The sequence below is a fragment of the Morone saxatilis genome, unplaced genomic scaffold (assembly GCF_004916995.1).
Source record: "Morone saxatilis isolate NCDOM2014 unplaced genomic scaffold, NCSU_SB_2.0 Contig1, whole genome shotgun sequence".
NCBI lineage: Eukaryota > Metazoa > Chordata > Actinopteri > Moronidae > Morone > Morone saxatilis.
The window spans coordinates 1,504,152-1,522,934 of NW_023339651.1; the positions used below are offsets into that span (position 1 = coordinate 1,504,152).

At 40.2% G+C, this 18,783-nt stretch overlaps 2 protein-coding genes across 7 annotated transcripts in view; one reads left to right on the plus strand and one right to left on the minus strand.

Annotated features, from left to right (window-relative positions):
* The window catches only part of baiap2b (BAR/IMD domain containing adaptor protein 2b), a 68,686-nt gene extending 59,895 nt beyond the window's left edge, over positions 1 to 8,791 (plus strand). For 4 of the 6 annotated variants that reach the window (XM_035664906.1, XM_035664887.1, XM_035664896.1 and 1 more), the window contains one exon: positions 5,570 to 8,791. In XM_035664906.1, coding sequence (XP_035520799.1) covers positions 5,570 to 5,717 — 148 coding nt within the window. In that variant the 3' untranslated portion in view covers positions 5,718 to 8,791. Of the gene's footprint in view, positions 1 to 450; positions 5,079 to 5,106; positions 5,151 to 5,569 lie in introns of those variants that run through there. The other 2 variants (XM_035664920.1, XM_035664913.1) reach the window with 2 other exon arrangements.
* A 655-nt stretch (positions 8,792 to 9,446) lies between these two features.
* Positions 9,447 to 18,783, minus strand: part of aatkb (apoptosis-associated tyrosine kinase b) — a 27,527-nt gene continuing 18,190 nt past the window's right edge. Inside the window, exons 9-14 of the mRNA XM_035668936.1 lie at positions 18,632 to 18,753; positions 17,835 to 17,984; positions 13,905 to 17,472; positions 13,209 to 13,338; positions 12,866 to 13,072; positions 9,447 to 12,019 (exon numbers count right to left, since the gene is read on the minus strand). Coding sequence (XP_035524829.1) covers positions 11,991 to 12,019; positions 12,866 to 13,072; positions 13,209 to 13,338; positions 13,905 to 17,472; positions 17,835 to 17,984; positions 18,632 to 18,753 — 4,206 coding nt within the window. The 3' untranslated portion in view covers positions 9,447 to 11,990. The remainder of the gene's footprint in view (positions 12,020 to 12,865; positions 13,073 to 13,208; positions 13,339 to 13,904; positions 17,473 to 17,834; positions 17,985 to 18,631; positions 18,754 to 18,783) is intronic.

Genomic DNA, 18,783 nt, shown 5'->3' on the forward strand with positions numbered 1-18,783 from the left:
ATTGTTTTCTTTTGTAAAAGCAGTAAACAAAAAAATAGATCACATTTTAAGGCATGTGTATTGGTTAATTTGGTTTCTGTGTTAAGCTTAAGTTGATTTATTTTTGTTTATTAATATCATAACACTCATGCTTTGACCTCCCAGCTCCTCCTCATGCCCCCCATGCACCATGCAGCTCCAGTAGTGCTTCCACCTGCTAACTGCACCCACCCAATCCCTAATGAGCTCACCCTGCTTCAAACCCTCCCACTCACAGTTCATTTGATTAAAACCAACCATCATATTGTGGGAAGTTCAGGCTCAGATCAGGACAAACTTTTAGACAGTTGGGTTTATTTCTCATGTTAGAGGGTAGACGTGGTTTCTGCCTCTTCATGTGTCCTGGTTGTGTTTGCTGCTGTTTCTCCTGAGCCAGCCCACCTGGAAGCCTCTCCCTCTCTTTGTCCACAGTTCCACAGAGGGCAAATTGATTTCGACAGTGTGAGGACAGACAGACAAACAGGCACAGACTCAGCCAGACGATGCGATAGGACAGGCACCTTGCTGCCCCTCAACCAACCCTCCCCCCCCCTCTTCCCTGCCTCCTTACCTCCCGCTTACGGCAATAAACTCTCCCTGAGCCCATCAATGCAAGGAAGAGGCTTGGGTCTGTATCTTTTCCCCCTCTCTGATCTCCCCCCGTCCTCCCCACCAATCCTAACCTGTGCTGTCTAACTGGCCGGTAGCCACGCCGTCCCACTGGTGAAGTCTTGGTGCAGAGCCATGCCAAGCCAAACCAGAACAAACTGGACTCTTGTGCCATCCAAATATTCAAAATCAATGTGATGGACATTTTCTCTGAGGAAAAAGTATCTTTTGCCTGTCTTTCATGCATGTACATTTCTTTTATATATCACTGGGGATAATATCTCCCCACCAAAGGAACCTGATTTTCACAAATGTCAGTCCTCTCCATCACAGTGACAATGTAAAGGATATGTAAATCAGGGTGTGAGATTAATGATGTTGATCCCAAAGAGGATTTTCATAATGTAAAAAAAAAAACTACATTATACTATAAATACTTTTACTGGGTATTTCAGTATTTACCAATAATTTTACCTTTTCATGCTGTGAGGTTTTGTATTCCTCTGAGATAAGAGGCCATGTATCACGAGTAGTGAACAGATAATGTAAATGTTTTAACTTATGGAATGGAGACATTGTGACAGGAATGTTTACTGTACATAAATGTGCCATACAGAAGTGCTTGTCATACAGTATCTATGATCAGTTCATTAAAAAAATGCACCTTATGAAAGTAATAGTCTATATTTCTGTAAACCAACTTACTGTAAAAGTTTTCCGTATCAGCCTTTGAACTTGTTCTCCAACATCTTTACGGAGGGACACTGTGCTCAGACACACAAACCCAGGTGCTCGGGGTCCTTTGACTATCTATTGTGGTGTGTGAATATCATGCCAAGGCTGAATGGGGTCAACTGTCCCTCGTCCCAGAATGACAATAAAGGCTCTGAGTTGGGTTTAGTGCTGAAACTTATTATTATTAGTCTAATAACTGTATTAGACACATAATTGTGAAGTTATTTACCAAGAGCAAATTACAAAGATGTGAGAATTCGCTGCTTTTTTTATTTTATTACATTGTAGACTGAATATCTTTGGGTTTTGGAGGGTGGACTTTTGGTTGGACAAAAGAATCTGATGGAAATAGGGTTGGGTGATATTTAATCGCAACTACTTGCCGCTAGTCAGTGGCGTCATGGGGAGGTTGGAAACAGATTTGTATAATTTACCTGAAAAGTAAATTGTGGACGCCTTAGATCTCGATCTAAATTCATCTGATTGCCCACCCCTAATTGGAAGACTTCACATTTGCATTTGGACTTTTTTTTTTGCATTTTACAGATTAAATAATCGATTTTTGAAAAAATAATTAATAGTTGCAATCCTAGATAGGTTAACCATCGTTCATGCATGAAAGAAAAGACAACTGGTACTGCTGTTTGGCTCAGTGCACATCAACATTGCTCCTCATTTGCAACCATTTCCAATCTTTTTCTATGTTCAGACATATTATAGTGCCTCTTTACTGTGAGTTAAGTGACTAACATGAATAATATATTTTTATGGCAATTTAAGACTATTGGCAATAATGGATATGCTGATGAATTTCTGGATCCAGAGATTCAAATGAGGCATCAGCAGTACTGCGATAACGAAACAGGGTCATTGGCTCCAAAGCGGTGTTTACACTGTGCCACATTTATCCAGGATACAGATTTATGGCACAGCCTCTCTGTAGCCTCGAAGGGGAGAGGAGTTCATTTGATGTTGAAACCTCATTCAGCCTTCTTGTACTGTCTCTGCAATTAAAGGCGTGATTTTAAAAACCTCAGTGAGTAAAAAGCATCATGTTTTGAAGATAAAAGAACTGTTTGTCTCATTCTCTCTGTGCTAAATAAAGACGCTGGTCTGCTTGTCTGTATGTCAGTCCAGTTAGTGCCTGTCTTTACTAATCACTGTCAACATGTATGTCGACATCTGATGTCCACTGGCCCACTCGGAATTGAACTTTCTCATATTGTTGGCTTCTAAATCTTGTGAGGTTTTTTACAAAAATCTCATCCAAGTACTGTCTTTACCAAAGAGAGGAGGTGAAAATGTAAACAGTGCACCTCTCCCATGCCTCGCACTCTGCAGAAAAATGTCTGTCTTTACCAAATATTTAATGTGGTTGAGTGTTTAAAGATTCTTAAAATATTTTTTTTCTCCAAATTTAGTGAAAAAAGTGAGGGCAGGTGCCACTTTTCTGCGTCATGGTTTTCACTTCTTTTATGAATATTTCAAGACTTAATTGGACACTTGAGTCAAGATGGACTTTTTTGCATTGTAGAAATGTTTCCCTTGCTGCACATGTCTGCTGTCTCTTTGCTCTCTTCTCCATCTGTCTGTTACCTAACACTCGTCTCCCCCCTCAGCTTTGCCAACCCCCCCTTTTTTTCCATCTCTGTTTTGATGAATTTAGAGACAAAAGTCGAGTGCAAACGACTGGAAGCTGCCAGTGTTTCTTCTTTCTCCACTAAAATAAGACCAAGGTATGACTGCCATTGCTGCAGAGATAGCACACCAACCACCTGTGGCCAAACAACTCCTACATCAAGTGATGTGCTTTTATTTTTAAGGAGGTTTTGTTGTTTAAAAAAACAAAAACATCTCAATATTGTACAGAGAATCTGTGGACATGCATGCTTTGGGGGCACCAAAAAGTGTAACATTGATGACCTCAAATGTATGGTGAATTTCTACTCTAAAAAAATAAATAAATTTATTCAGCTGGATATTTTTGATTGTTTCTGTTCATTTCTTTTTTTTATCCAGAAGGCCTTCACATCCCAATAGCCATTTAGAAAGAATTCAGCCTTTGAATCTTTCTTTCTTTTTTTCTCAAATAGGTTTTTAATTTTTCTCTGAATTAGTCTTCGAAGGCCAAATGGGTTTTTCTTCTGATAGTTTTTTAGCTTATAAAAAATATTTGTATTTTAGAGTAATCTACTGCAGGTTATTAAAAAGCAGATTAATTACAGTTTCTTTCAGATGTTAGAGCCTTTCCAAAAAAGTTCACCACATCCTAACCGAGGAATTATCTTAGCTCCTTTCTCATAGTTAGCAAGCTATCTCGCTTTTAACCAACCTTCTTGCACATTTGGTGTCACTTCTCATGTTGACATTTCTGGAACTGACTCGGTTCCCATCATAACCTCCCACCGGCCTTGTTGCATGTACAGTGTGTGTGTATTTAGTGCACAGTATTAGTTACACTGCATCCAACCCGCCCTGACCTGCCAATGCCATTCACCCACTGGCCTGCTCCTCCTCCTGCTGCTAGCAAAGGTACCTTTTTCAACTCAACTGTGTGTGTGTTTGTGTATGTGTGTCCTAATCACAGCACATTCATTTTATAGTGTCTGTCATTTTTAAGTTCACTGTGTTGTGGTTTATGTGCTTTTTTTTGTTTCCTGTGTTCTTTGGTAAATGTATTTTATCACATATATTACATGTTAACACGCAGCCACTGTGAGTTTGTAGTTGTCGTCTGTTTGGGTATTCATTTGTATAGAACTTTACACCACAGTAGTTTTAGATACATCAGTAGAATTACCATAAACAAGTGCGACCATCACTGAGTCTGACTGACAGCCTCTACAGGCCTCAGCACTGCATTTTGTACCGTATGTGTCACTGACAGTGGTAAAGGAAGCTGAAAAAAGTGTTGTGCTGTATAGAATTTTTTTGGTTAGATCTAATGTTTGACTGCATTATATTGCTGTCAAATAAAAAAAAAAGTTGCATCTCCAGTTTTAGACTTTGAGTCACCACTAAATTTGCTCGTTCTAAATGCTTTTAAAAATCCCTAAAATACATCAAGATTTTAAAGCCTTTGACGTGAATGGTCAACCCACACACAGCGGATGTGTTTGGCTGATTAGGCCTCTTATCCAGACGTTTAGACTTCTACAGACTTATTTGTACGTGATTGACATCTCCTTCACTGTTATTTTTATTAGTGTGTATATATATAGTTCAGTGATATCATGAATTTCCCGGCATTGCTCACCCAAATTCAACCTGAGTAAATCAGACAGAATAACTAAAAAATATAAAAAATAGTTCCTTGGAAGTCAACATTTTGGAGATACCATATATAAGGCAGTTATACAGATATAACAGTTTGAAATACTAGCACCAGCACCACAAAATTGCACTAGAGTCCAGTATTTGAGTTCACAAATTGGATTTTGTAGAGGGGTAAAGGGGGAAAATGGACAACAGACAGGAAATGAAAGTTTTAATGGAGGCTCCCAGTTGTGTCAGCCTTGGTCTCATTTGTTTACGCTGTACAGTCCTACACAGTGCTTTTTAAGATTGATGATAGCTTGTCTCAATAGTAATTAAATATACATACTGTATACTGTTAAGCAATGTAAGAACACTTATAGTAATTATATATCGCCCTGTGTGACATAGAATATAATGTAATGTGTCACTTCTGGTCTTTGAGAAGATTGTGAATGTTGACACATAGGGACTGTCTCTGCCTTTCAGTACAGGGCCTGATTACGCCCGCTTTTGAGTGACCAAAACCCATCGTAAGTGACTGCCCTCGGGTCTTCGGGCTCTTCATGCAACCACTTCCTCTTTCACTTTGTCATTATCACTAAAAATTGCTTTGTTGTCATGTTTACTTTGGGTGTCGTGGAACAGCTTTCGGGGTCTTTCCATCACTGTTTGCTTTGTTTTTTATGTGATGTGATCTCATCAACTGACTGCGGGGTGTTACTTGTACATTTCAGGAAATATGTTGCATGTTTCTGCATCATGCTCAATTTTCCCTCCCTTTTTTTGTTTGCATGACTCATCAGACTTCACTGTTGCTGGAAAAAAAACTGTTTCATCGTTTTCTGTCATTATTTCCAATGTTATGCATGATTTGCATTACATTTTATCAAATAAAGAAGAAACAATTTGTTTTTTCACTGTATTTTCTTTCCTCTTTCTTTCCTCCCAGCGATAATCCACCCGATGAGCCGGCCGTGGAGGCCCCGCCTATTCCGCCCCTTTCTGATGATGAGGAAGAAGAAATCGAGGACGAGCAGCTTGATGAAGCTCAATATGACTCCTTGGAGAAGGCTTCGACTCCCCCAGGGGACTACTGAGTTCCCCCTCAGTTCAAGCCAGCTGTAGGTGGATCACTGGTGCCCCCTCTCCCCTCAGCTGTACAGCTCTGATTCAGCCACAATAGTGCTACTATATAATAGGAATTAAATATGACCAGCAAATGAACTGCACCACAACAATTCACATTTACAGTAATCTCTGTATTAGTTGAGAGATAATGTTATGTAAATAAAAGCTATATTGATTCATATTTGATCTTATATTTGAGCACGGAAAGCACATCGAAAGCCAGAAGATTTAAAAATCAGGCTTTGCTCTTGATTATTTTCCACTAAGTTGTACCTCTGTAAAGGCACATGCTCAGACTTTTGAGTAATAGTGATGGACAACAGTGGAGTTGTTTCACCATTTTAACTTTCAAAACATAGAAGCATGTGGTGTGAAATAAGAAAAGATGTTCTTGGATTCTTGATTCATTTTCAAAGTCAGAATTTTTGCCTCTTGCATCATATCACTACCCAAAGACTGATGAATGGTTCCTCATGTAGACTCACATGATCTGAGAAGTCACCTGATGACATCTCTGTGCTTTTAAAATACAGCTGTCAACAAAAGGGCTTTAACGTTGGTAAGCTATACATCATGTCAGGTGTTTCACCTTTAGCCTCACCCGTTAATACTGCCTTTTCACAGGGCAAGCATACCAACGTGCGTTGGTGCCGCGTCGAACACTGTTACACACATCCAGGAGATGGAAACGTCTGTTACTTATCTGAATCAAGATGAATAATCTAAAGTACGGCAAGTCCAGTCTTTCAGCAGATGATGGAGAGAAAAAAAAACACATCAGAGAAAATAGACTAGTCAGAAAAATCAACAGTATCCGTGTAATAAAATTGTTCTGAGTGATGGCATCAAAACTGATAAGCACACTACTCATAGTACTGTATCTTCAACTAATTGTATACTCACAGGAAATCTTATATTCTGTAATATTTAGTTATAAGCAGCACTGCAGGTGTACCTACAGTAATAATTTACTGTACTGGTTTTCAGATTTTATTGATTTGTTGTTTGATTAATATTGTGTACAAGCAGTTTGTAAGATCTTCTTAAAGCAACATTTTCAGCAGAAATATTCAGTAACACAATCAACAAGAGAAAACCTTTGTGATTGCATTTTGTCTTCTGGCATGTAAAGATAACTGAGACTTTGATGCAGAGACAAGCAATCAGGATTACACCGATACAGGTTATTATTAGTTAGACTGAGCTGATATTTGCCTTCTAAAAAATGATTTAAATAGCAAAAAAGGAACTTTCATTTACCTTTAGTGGTGTTTCTCCATACAGAAGGTTTGGCTTTTATTTGTGTAGGTGTTGAGATGTATCTCAGATTTCTACACAATGGTGATGAATTTAATTTGTGGTGCTCACTGAACTGTGTCTTTCCAAATGCAGTGACCTGGTATATGCATAATGTATATTTATAATCAACAGTTACTGTCCTCAGAAAAAATAGTCTCTATTAAAACAGTTGGTAGATTATCCGAAGTTACAGGGTCACAGTGTCTGCTTGGGGAGGTAGTACTTTCCAAAATACAAGAACTTTAGGGGTGGGGTGGGGTTTGCTGTGCTGAGTATTTGTGATTGGTTGAATACTCACAGTATTATTTCAGTATATATTTTCAGTTGCAAAGCAGCTTTTTTTTTTGTTATTGTGCTTTGACAAGCGTTACTGCTTGCTACTACTGCTTGTCTCTCTTCTGATGTTTTTTTATTCTTGTATAGTCGCAAGCAAAAATGTGTAAAAATTACGTGTAAAAACAGCTATTGCCTTGTGGACTAATTTGCCTATTTTTCGCTGGTCTATAGACTGCGTTGGAAACACTGACAACAACGGAAAAGTAGTTCCTGGTTCAAAAGTTCCGGCTACTTCGGATGGAAACCCAGCTTATGTATTTTAGAATTTTAATAAAACAACTCTTTAATTTTGCCTCCTGTTAATCTGATGGAGGACAGGATATGTATGATGTAATAAACTTACTGTTGATTTCATCAGTGTAACCTTCAGTGGAAAGAACTATCCCAGAAAGAAAGATCTGGATTCCCCTTCACAATGAACAATTGAACCTGGAGTTTCTTAACACTGTGATTAATGGGGCACATTCATAAGTTTTATTGGCTATTTCACTAAAACGTAAAACTTAAATTATTAAGTATTAATATTAATATTAAATTATTATTATTACTCAAACTGACAGTACAGACCTCTGACCTGTATACAGCACTGACCTCTGTAACTTAGTATTATTGTCAATTGGACTAAATCAAATCTTTATTAACTGTCTCTGGAAGAGAATTGGTGTCAAATTATTGGCATTCACTAAAACGTATAAAAATAAATATATTAATAATATCATTATTGTTACTATTATATGAAATACAAATTGACTGTACAGACCTCTGACCTGTATCTACAGCACTGGCCTCTGTCCTTTATTAAGGGTTTCTGAAAGAAAACTAGTGTAAAGGTATTGGAACTTAACATGTTTGCAGTGTAATGCTTTCTCTTCAAAGTTTCACAACTTGCTTTGCAGACAAGATAGTACATTGTTTCAGTGAAATGTGCCTTAGTTTAAAATGTTCTAAATGTGAAAGGGAATTCACCTCATAATAATCAGTTTCTTATCTTATATGGTTAGTACTCAGATTATGATATGTTAAAGAACAACTGTACTCTCTTCTATGTAGGAAATTTGTTACCATGCTGACCTCTATGGGCTGAAAGGTTTAAGACTGGTAACTTCCGACCGTACATTATCACAGCTAGGCATGGCTGTGTAAAAGATCAGCACTCCACTGTAGCGATACCACAGAACATATACTATATTGCAGTGCAAGGAGAGCATGGTTGTAGTTCGTTAAATATCAGCAGCTTAAATCCAAAACTTGGTATTCAAACTGATAAAACCTGTATCGGTGTAACTCATGAAGACTTATACAATACAAATATGACTGACAGTCAAACCTGTATCCTTATATGATTTGATTGCAAAAAATGTCTGTTTTTCAATTGAATTTTGAGAATAAAGAATCAAGTATTTACCCATTTCGTGCTGTTTGTCTTATATATATACTATATACTGTATCAGACTACATTTTATTTTTGTCTTTCAAGATGGCCACTGTGTCAGAGTAATACATTCTTAATGTGACTTCCAAAAGACAGGCTTTATTTTTGACCACAACCAATCATATGTTGCTGTCTTTAAAGATTTATATAGGTGATAAGACATGAGGTGCCATCACATCATCATTCCTCTTTTATTTCTCTGTTTACAGTTCAAGGTGCAAAGCGCTTTCTGCTCCTATGGATCAACGTCACAGAACAGGTTGTCAAACTAGATGAGAAAAGGTGAAACATTTCCGACACGCAATTTTTTTTTCTTTGGGAGGGTATTCTTAGATATAGATGATAATGTACACCAGAAAAAAACTAGCTGTTTTTTCCTTTGCAGCATCACATGTCTGTCAGGTCAGGCCATTATCAGGCTTGTCCAGCCACCCTAAGCTTAGACCGAATTAAAAAAACAAAAAAAAAGTAAAAGAAAATTCAATGTGGAAAAAAATTCTGTTTACATTTGTAATTCCTTGTGTAAATGATTTATGAGAACACACTATACCAAATACAGCAAGAGTGAAGTCTGTTCACACCTCATGTGAACACAGAATAATCTTTCTTAAATAAAAAGTCAAACCATATCTTAAGATGTGTAAAACAGACTTTATTTATATTTGATAGAAGGTACAGAAAGTAATGATGTGACCAGGTCAATGTGGGGGCACATGTTACCACCAGTATCTCAAACCAAAACTTCACCTGCACGTTTTTTCCAACCAGGCTAAAGCTGCAGTAATGTCCCTCCTCTATCTCCATTTTGGGGTAAAAACAACACCAACTGTTGCCCCTGGACCACAACACAACATCTCTTTGGCAACAATAAACATAAGAGACATATTTTCCAACCCTCCCCTCCTTCACAGGTACAGTACATCAATACTCTTAAAAGTATTTCGAGTCGAGATACAAAAATATTACGGACAGCTGTCTAGATGGTTCTATGCTAAACTGTTACAGAATATTAAAGCCCTGGAAGGCAAACAAACACTTAGAAGACACTACATAGGGTGCTTCGAAAGGTGGCATCCTGCTTCTTTGAGGCTCCAGAGCCGACAGCTTTGAAACAGAAGCCCAACCGACAGCTCCGCAACCACACCTTCCATTTCACTTCCTTACATTTTACACTCACAGAAAGCAAAGCCTTATAACATTTCATGATCATGACATCAGCCCTCTACTGCCGTTCTACCAGCTGATCAGACAAATAAGACTTAACACTGAATTGACCTGTCCCACGTAAAAGCAACACGGCTCAACAAGTTTTTTTTTAATATATATTTCACCCAAGCTTTTAAGTGCTAGAAAAACTCATTCTGTTCTCAGATTTGTTTTCCTGATTTTTATGTAAATAACCCAAATTCTAATGAGTTAGAACAAACTTTTTTTTTTCTTGCGAATCTGAAAATGTTCAACAGTTCAGCTTCTGATAACTGAATCATCGTACAAAACTGCTCCAAACAAGCTCAGTGTAGCCAATATACAGCAAGTGACAGTAACAGTAAAGTCAGGCAGCTGTTCTCATTTCACTTACAAACAGATAACTGTAGAAATGGGCAGAAGCTAAGAAATACTGCATGTATAATGTGCTGATTTACATATGCAGACTAACCTCTGTGCAGACAAAAATATAATTTAACAGCCTTTTTAATACTGTTAATATATTGTCCTGTAGGGTTGGGCAATATGATGATACACACTGACAATAAAACCAAGGTGTCTATACCTTTAATATCTCTGGTTCTACTTGGCTGTTGTGAATATTGTAGCAAATCAAAGAGCATTACTGCTTTTTGGCAACATTGGATTTACTGGATGTTTGCATCAATGTGATGAAGACGTTTATTTGTTAGGTATTTAACTTTTATCTGTTAACTGTGTCTTAAATGAAGTTCAGGAAAAGCACTTTATCAAGATGTATTCCATTATTGCAATTGTGATGAGGAGTTCATCTATATTGCCCACCCCTATTGGACCATGTCATTATTAGAGATCTAGGGTCTTTGCCGCAGTCCAAATCCTGAATGTCTCCTTTTGCTGTCTATTTGTTTTGGACCTGTAACATGAAAATGGATTTCCATGACCATGCCTGTCACTACTCCAAAACAGAAAACAAATATCTGTCCCTTTTTGTTTCTTAAGTAATAAATTCTTATAGATAACTGTTTCTAGTTACTTAAAACCATGCATCGCTATATTTGAAAAACCCTATTAAACCTTTTATAAGAGTTCAAACTGAAATGACTTCCTTCATGCCTATGTTGTGCCTGATGTTTACAACAAAGAGGGTCAGTTGTGATGGTGGTGCTGGCACTCAATTTGGTGGAGGGAATGAGCCACATATTTATGTAAAACAGTACAGTAGTGGTCCTGATACAAAAAAAGAAAAAAAATATCAGGTTTGTCCATGTTCGATCAACTGTTTCCACAAAAAAACATTCTATAACCAAACATGATCCATTAAAATTCCCTTTGCTTCCTTCTTTCACACCAGTCTGTCTCTGAATGAACCCAAACATTAACATTATATTACTTACGATACCTCAAGGATTCTCGTTGATATTCTTTAAGACAAGTAAAGCAGTTTTCTAAAAAGTACAAAGTCTGTGGAGCTGTACAGTCTTGTTCAAGGTGCTGATCCTTTGTTGAGAAGCCAAAAAGTTGAAATTTGTGTCTTTTACTCAGCGACAGTTTGAGACAGATCCTATTTCTATCAAGTCCAGGTGGTTCCACACTCTTATGAATGCTACCAATTATAAATTAAGAAGTGAAAGAGGTGTCAAATGTGATGCTTTCCAAAGGTCTGTCCTTCCATTTTGTCTCTTTGATCTGAAAAATATGCAGAATTCAACATACAAGTTTCCCCTGCTTTCATATATTCTTTACATCATACATAGTATATATTAATATTCTGTAAATTTTATATATTAACCATACTCTTTTCAGTATTCTAACAGCTTAACAGCTTAGGTCAGTCCTACATTGTGGTAAGACGGACCTTTCAAAAGTGTCCACAGGCGATAAGAGGCACTGTCTTGTGTTTCTAAAACCTGACTTTAAAAAATAAATCTGAAGTCATGCTAGCAGGCCAAGTCGTTGTCACAGAGAGGCAGTAAGTATCCACATCTCGTTACTCTTTGTCCCCATCCTCGCTGCTTCCTGCAAAAGACAGAACAAGGCAGAGGGGATTAATGAACACAAGTGCACTTTACAGGCAATTAGACATCTTCCTCCTACAAAATGTTGGCAGATTTCTATGAAATTTGGCAAGAAAGTTTATTATCTCATTAGGATGGTAGGTTTTTACTGTAATTCAGTCTGTGGCAATGTGTCGTAGCCAATAATTGTATCTTTAACGTGCCAGTTTCCCAGACCGGGATTACGTCTATTACAAAATTAGAGTAGTCTTTTAATACCATATTAGCTGAAACATGTCTATACATGATTTGGAATTGGTCTACATTTAGATTAGTGTTAGCAAGAGTCAAGGCTTAAATAAAACCTCAGTAAAATCAAATTTAAGTTCAGATATCTGTTACAATATTATTTGGAGTATTTGAAAGAGCAACAAGCATCAATAATTACATTGATTAAAACTTTTTTTTTGTCCAGAGAAAATTCAGGAGGTCATCCCACTATCTGTTTGACGAGTGTACTAGAGAAATAATCTTATTTAATTAGTCCAGGACTCCAGAGACAAGAAGTGGCTAATAAAAGTGTTGCAGTCACAATTAGCTAATCTAGATTAAGGTTTGCTATTAAAAGATACCTTAACCTTGTTGCTATGTTTCCCAGTTTTAACAGCATTGACCATTCAGTCACAAGTTTCTGGAATTCTGATCTAAACCATTTTTTAAAGCTCTGACAAAAAACTGAAATTTGATCTGCACCAAATAATCCAGAATACTAAATATTTTTATGTGTGTGAAAATCAAATCAGTAAAATATCATCTCTAATCGAAAGGTCATGTGTTCCATGAGGAAAGGTGTTACTTAAAGACCCACCGCCAACGGAGTCCATATCAGAGTCAGAGATGTGAGTGATGGAGAAGCGGGACACGTTGGAGGGGGAGACAGTGAAGCGGGAGTACTGTACTGCTGGTTTGGGGTCTGGGGCTTTGGGGCTGGAGCGGGGTGGAGGAGATTCAGATGCCACTGAGGACGTGGGTAGAGGGAGCAAGGGGAAGTCGTCCTCCCATTCATACCCTGCACCTTAGAACAGACAATAAAAAGATATTAGAAAATGTATAGCTGATAACTAAATAAGTTTTCTTGCTCCTATATCATAAAGATGTTTTATTTACATCAAAACTATATTTAAAGTAAAAAAAAATATTCATGTACTTACTCTCCTCTGAGATGTTTCCATCTGAAGAGTCGTCTGAGGCATTAAGCCTTTCTTGGGATTTGCTCCGTGAAGTCTGCCCCTCTGATCCTAAAGGAAAACCCTGCTCAGCCAACTCCTTAGTTGGGCTTTCCTAGTGGCAGTGAAGTTAAATAGAAAACAGACTTGTTAGATACACTGAGCACCGGATCTGGGCAGATGAGTCAGTTTAAGCTGTATAAGCTGCCATCAGGGGGCAGCAAAACATTAAAACAAACTAACAGCTACACAGTCTCTACCATTTCATGGGCATGTAGGATTGTGCTAGCTAACATATTAGTAAATGTCCTTCTTACACACCCAGCGGTAAGCTACCAACGTGATGTTTTTCTCATCATCTTTTCACAAATATTTCTACATGTAAAAAGACTAGCAAAGAAGGGTTTAGTGAGTTTTATTACTGTTTGTCCTATTGTTTTGGTCTGAGATGCTGGTGGTGTCTGTGTAACAGCCAGTGGCAAGTTAATTCTGTATACTGTATTAAACCTTTAACTGTGTTCTGGTTTTTACTTTGTAACTTTGTCTGCCATTTGCTGTTGAACAGGCAGTGTAGAGTGGGTTCATTGAACCATTTTCTGTTACAAATTGTTACCAACCAGGGTTTAAATACTAAATAAATTAATGAAACCATTTAAAAAAAATACCCGCTCACCCACTCACCTGATCGAACAGATAGACGGTGACATCGTCAAAAAAAGACACCGTCTTCTTCTTGCGTTCAAGCTCCTCCTCAAGGTTTTCTGTTGTCAGCAGGGTGGGCATTTTAAGGAGGCTGCGCAGTTTGTGGGCTTCGCTGTCGTCACTCACCACAATGGGCACTGGGTGGCACTCGTCTTCGCTCTCCTCCCCTCCGCTCTGTTCCTGTACACTATAGGTCCGGAGCTCCTCATCCGACTCGTCACTGTCATCAGTGTCACCGTCTTCCTCATCCGCCTCTTCCCCGTCAGCTGGAGATGCTCGGCCCTCTGTTCCCGGGAGCGGAGGGGGAGGGGTGGATGGAGGTGGAGGAGAGGAAGAAGAAAACCGTCTGGTACTTGCCGTGTGTTGCAAGGCCACTTCATCTTTGGGTAAAATGTGAGAGGTTTCACCAGATATTCCTGATGGCCTGTTTTGAACTGTCTTGCTCGCTGGCTCTTCTGTTGCTTCTAAATCTTGAACAGAGTTTTTCATGTCTTCTGCATCCTCCTCCTCTACCTTGACATTGGAGATGCAATCTCCATTTAGGGCACCAAGAGCTTCTTCCATGGCCCCAACCACCTCTGCTGCCCAATCTCCAAGAGATGAGCTCTCTTCCTGAGATGGCCATTCATCCAGCCCACTTTCTGCTATTGAAGCATTGTCAGAGTGTTCCAGAGGTAGCCCCAATACCTCCTCCTGGCTATGATCTTCTGACAAGTATGTTTCCATCTCTGGTGGAGAAGAGGAGCCTGTTCCTCCTGTTAATATGTGTTTTATTTCAAGTTTTATGTCTTTGTTGGCTACAGTGTCCTTTAGTTCTTCGTCCTCTTCATTCTTCCTTTTCTCACCCTTCTTTTCTCCCATGAGTTGTTCCTTTTCAACATTTTGTTCATCTCCTACTCTCTCTGACAGTTCGTCCCCTTCATCCCTAGACTGCCTCTCATTCTCATAGTCTGAGAAGTAGGCAGAGTCTCTGTATGGAGTCTTATCGCTCAGTGGTAAAAGGATGTGGTCACCTGTCTGTGAGGCTCCTGAGGCTAAATCTTCACCCGATGATGATTCACCCTCTGTGGGAACAACTTCAACCTCGGCCTCAACTCCCTGCTGCTCCAGCACTTTGTCCTCCTCTAGGCTTGTATCAACGGTAGGCTTTCCCAGAGGTTGTTCACGGGGTTCATGAGGCTCTTTGGGTACAAACTCAGGGCTCTCATTGTTTTCTGTGTCATAGCCACTGTCCATAGCTTTAGGTGAGCTGGAAGGGTGGGAGGACGCAGGGCTGAAGCCTTCACAAGACCCGGCTGCAGATGGCAGATCCATGGAATCCATGGAATCAGGTGTTCCTACCTGCTTCTGTAGCGACTTGAAGGCAGGAGAAGCGTTCAGCTCGCTCGACTCATCGACGAAGATGCCCGAGGTAACGTCAGTGATATCATCTGTGATGTCATCGTCCTCGTCATCGTCACTGCAGTCAAGGATGTCAGCAAGGCTCACACTGGAGCCTCCTCTGTCAACACCGCTATCGCCAGTGTGACTCAACTCTGACTGTGGATCTGTGAGGGCCACCATAACATGCATGTTGTCTGAAGGAGGCGGAGTGGTTTTAGTCATTGTCAGGGTCACCTCTTCTATTTTAGGCTCTATCGGTTTTTGCATGATGGGATTTTCTTTGATTACATCCTCCCTCTTCTCTTTGAATAGTGTATCATTAAATGTAAGGTCAACATACTGCTCTCTACTGTCCTCAGTCTTTATAATTGCCGGTTTGGCCACAATGGGACCCCCTGGAGCCGGTGATAGATTGATCATCTCCTCATTGCTTGGGTTGTCAATGACCTTATCACTGATGTAATTGCTGTGACTGTAGCTGTGACTATAGCTGTTGTTTCTGACTAGCAAGCCTGTAAGCGGGTCAACAAAATGCGAGTGGCAACACTCTCCAGCTGACGGCACCTGAGTTTCACCCTCATGGCACAAGTAGATGTAGGCATTGCAGTCTGAGGGCACTACTGTATGATGTTTGCTCAGACTAAGGCAGGCACTGTTATCTTTGGCCTGGTGGGGCTCAAGATAGTCAATGGGTTTGGGTAGAGAATGGAATGCCAGGCTATGCTCCTCTGGCCAGGAATCTTCAATATCTGTACTTGGCATTGTGTAGTGGAAATCTACATAAGCATCCTGTCTGCAGCTGTGGCTTGCCCGTCTGTGGTGACCCACACTGCTGTGGCGGTGTTTTGCAGGCCAAGTGTTGCAGTTGTGTCTCTCAACAAATATGTCCTCTTCTTCCTCCTCTGAATCACTGTCTCTGTGCCCGATGAAGAGTGCCCCCTCTGTCTCCATGTTGATACTGACTGAGTGACTGTTGTGACTGCTGTGCCTGGTGTGGCTGGGCATAGTCTTCCTCAGGGAGCCCATCATGTCGTAATAGCCCCCTGTCACATTCTTTCCAATGATGGAGCTCTGAGTTGTGTCCAGGTATGTGTCTCTGTAGGCTTGTTGAGGTGGACTGGTTACAGAGGGGGATATACCTAGCGGGTTCTCCAACTCACCCAGGGCCTGACGCAGGCTCCTTGACCCCCAGCTTTCCCGATGATGCTCACTGGTGAGCTCACCTCCCATCAAATAGTGATCTATTCCCAAAGGGGGTGAGTGCTCATAGTAGTAACCCCCATCTCTGTCTTTATAGGACACATAGTGACTAGACTCCCAGGGTCGTAGTGGGCTGCTGTCCAAAACTTGTCCTAAAAGGGGCTCCATTGTCAAGGAGATAGCAGGACTTGAGTCATTGGAATCATACAAATCTGACTTGTGGATGTCTGCTGACCAATAGGGACCCATGTTCTTTACCTGTGACGGGCAGGCCATGCACTCGCCTGAGTCGGCACTGCCAGTGAGAAAGCTTCCACTGCTGCCCTGGTAGTCTGGGCTGTAGGAGCACATGGTATACTCCGGATCAATGTTACAGTCTACTGGCTCTTCAATGCGGATGTAGTATTCACTGCTTACTGAGGGGCTATGGGCACTGAGGACAGGAAGTATGCCTGGAGCATGCAGATGTTTTGGTTGGTAGTAAGACGGGGATACTCCATGGCTGAGGCTCTCCATGGGGCAGCCCCCCACAATGCCCCCAGGTGGATAAAATGCTTCCTGACAATGGTGGTTGACCTGACCCATGGTACTAGACGATTCTGGGGTTCTGTACAACTGGTCTGCCCTGGCTTGCTCCCATTTGTACTCAAAGTTCAGGCCGTGGCTGGTCTCAGTGACTGTTAATATATCATCCCCAGACTCTGAGTGGTAGCCATCACCAGCTGAAAATTGCTCAAGGAGAGGGAAAGATGAGGAGGTTGATGAGGGGTGGTCTCGTGACATTGCAGAGGCACCACGGTGACTGTTGAATCCAGTATTGGGACGCAGGGAGTTCCATCGCCTCTCAAAGTCCTCTTCGGCCTCACTAGCCCCCTTGGCACACAGATAGCTGAGCAGCAAGTGGACTTCCTCTGCATTGGGTCTCTGATCAGGCTGGAGCCAGCAGAACTGCATCACCTCATACCTTAGAAGGCCAAACAGAAAACATATACATGTCATATACACAAGATATAAAAGGGAAAATTCCATCAAATAATTTTGGTGCAATACATGTTATTTGCCCCATTCCAAAAATTGTTTAATTAATTAAGTTTTAATAACAGGGCTAAAAAGAAGAGACAACTGGAAAAAAACATCCCCAGTACAGTAAAGCCAAACTCGGCAGATTAGCATAATAATTAGAATCTGCAGAAGAAATGAAAATCCACTCATCCTGCAACCAATTTAATTATGTTGCTCTGAGTATTGTGTTTTGCTGTGTTTGTCCTCCTGAAGGACTGTTTTATATTTTAAAGATGTTTCTAAATGTGTTTCTGTGTATCTCACCAGCGCTCAGCCAGGGGCACTTTAAGCAGCGGCTTGGGCAGTCGCAGCTGCTGCTCCCTCACAGCATAGGTCAGTACTTGTCTGTCAGAGTAGTGTCTGTAGGGCTGGTTGCCCAGCTCAAACAGCTCCCAGATAGTCACACCCAGAGACCTGAGACACAGGATAACATGGAAATTGTGTTAATGAAACACAAAACAAGAACAAGCATGTGTTATCCCCCATATTTAAAATATTTAATCTGGTCCCTAAAATGTTTTGGTTTATCTTGGTTCCTTCAGGTTGTCATTCACAGATTTTCTATTATCTTAAACCTTTTTCTATCTTCTTGGCCTCTGACTTGCTCTAGCTGTTTACCACTGACCTCACCTATTACAGTCTTAACAGAGTTAAGAGTTCATATTTTTTTTCATGTTTTCATGCTTTGCCATTTACAAGCACACTTAGGGTTAGGGTTGTCCATTTTCTGCGGAGTGTCTTTCCCAGGGAACCAAAGTCAACCTTTTGGTCGTGACCTTTTATGCACAAAGTAACGAAATAGTAGCTAGTTTACAGTTTGTTGTATTTCCAAAGGCAATGGACTATAATAAAGGCCCTGTGTCACTCTGCCTTAACAATATTTTCTTGACAAACAAAGAATCTTATACCCCAGCCTGTGCACAGATATATTACATTATTTTTCATTTTATAGTCTAAAACATTTTGAAACTGTGCTGTATGCTATGATCTTTTGTTTTAAGAACAGAAGTGCATGCATATTTGTGTGTGTGTGTGTGTGTGTGTGTGTGTGTTAAGCCTACCACATGTTGCTCTGTTGGGTCTGGTCAGCCACAAGTAGGTTTCCATGCACCTCATCCACCAGCTCTGGAGCAATCCAACGCAGCGGCACGTACATCTGATCTGATGTCACATAATAATCATCCTGATAGGAGGGATGGGTAAAGTGTTAACA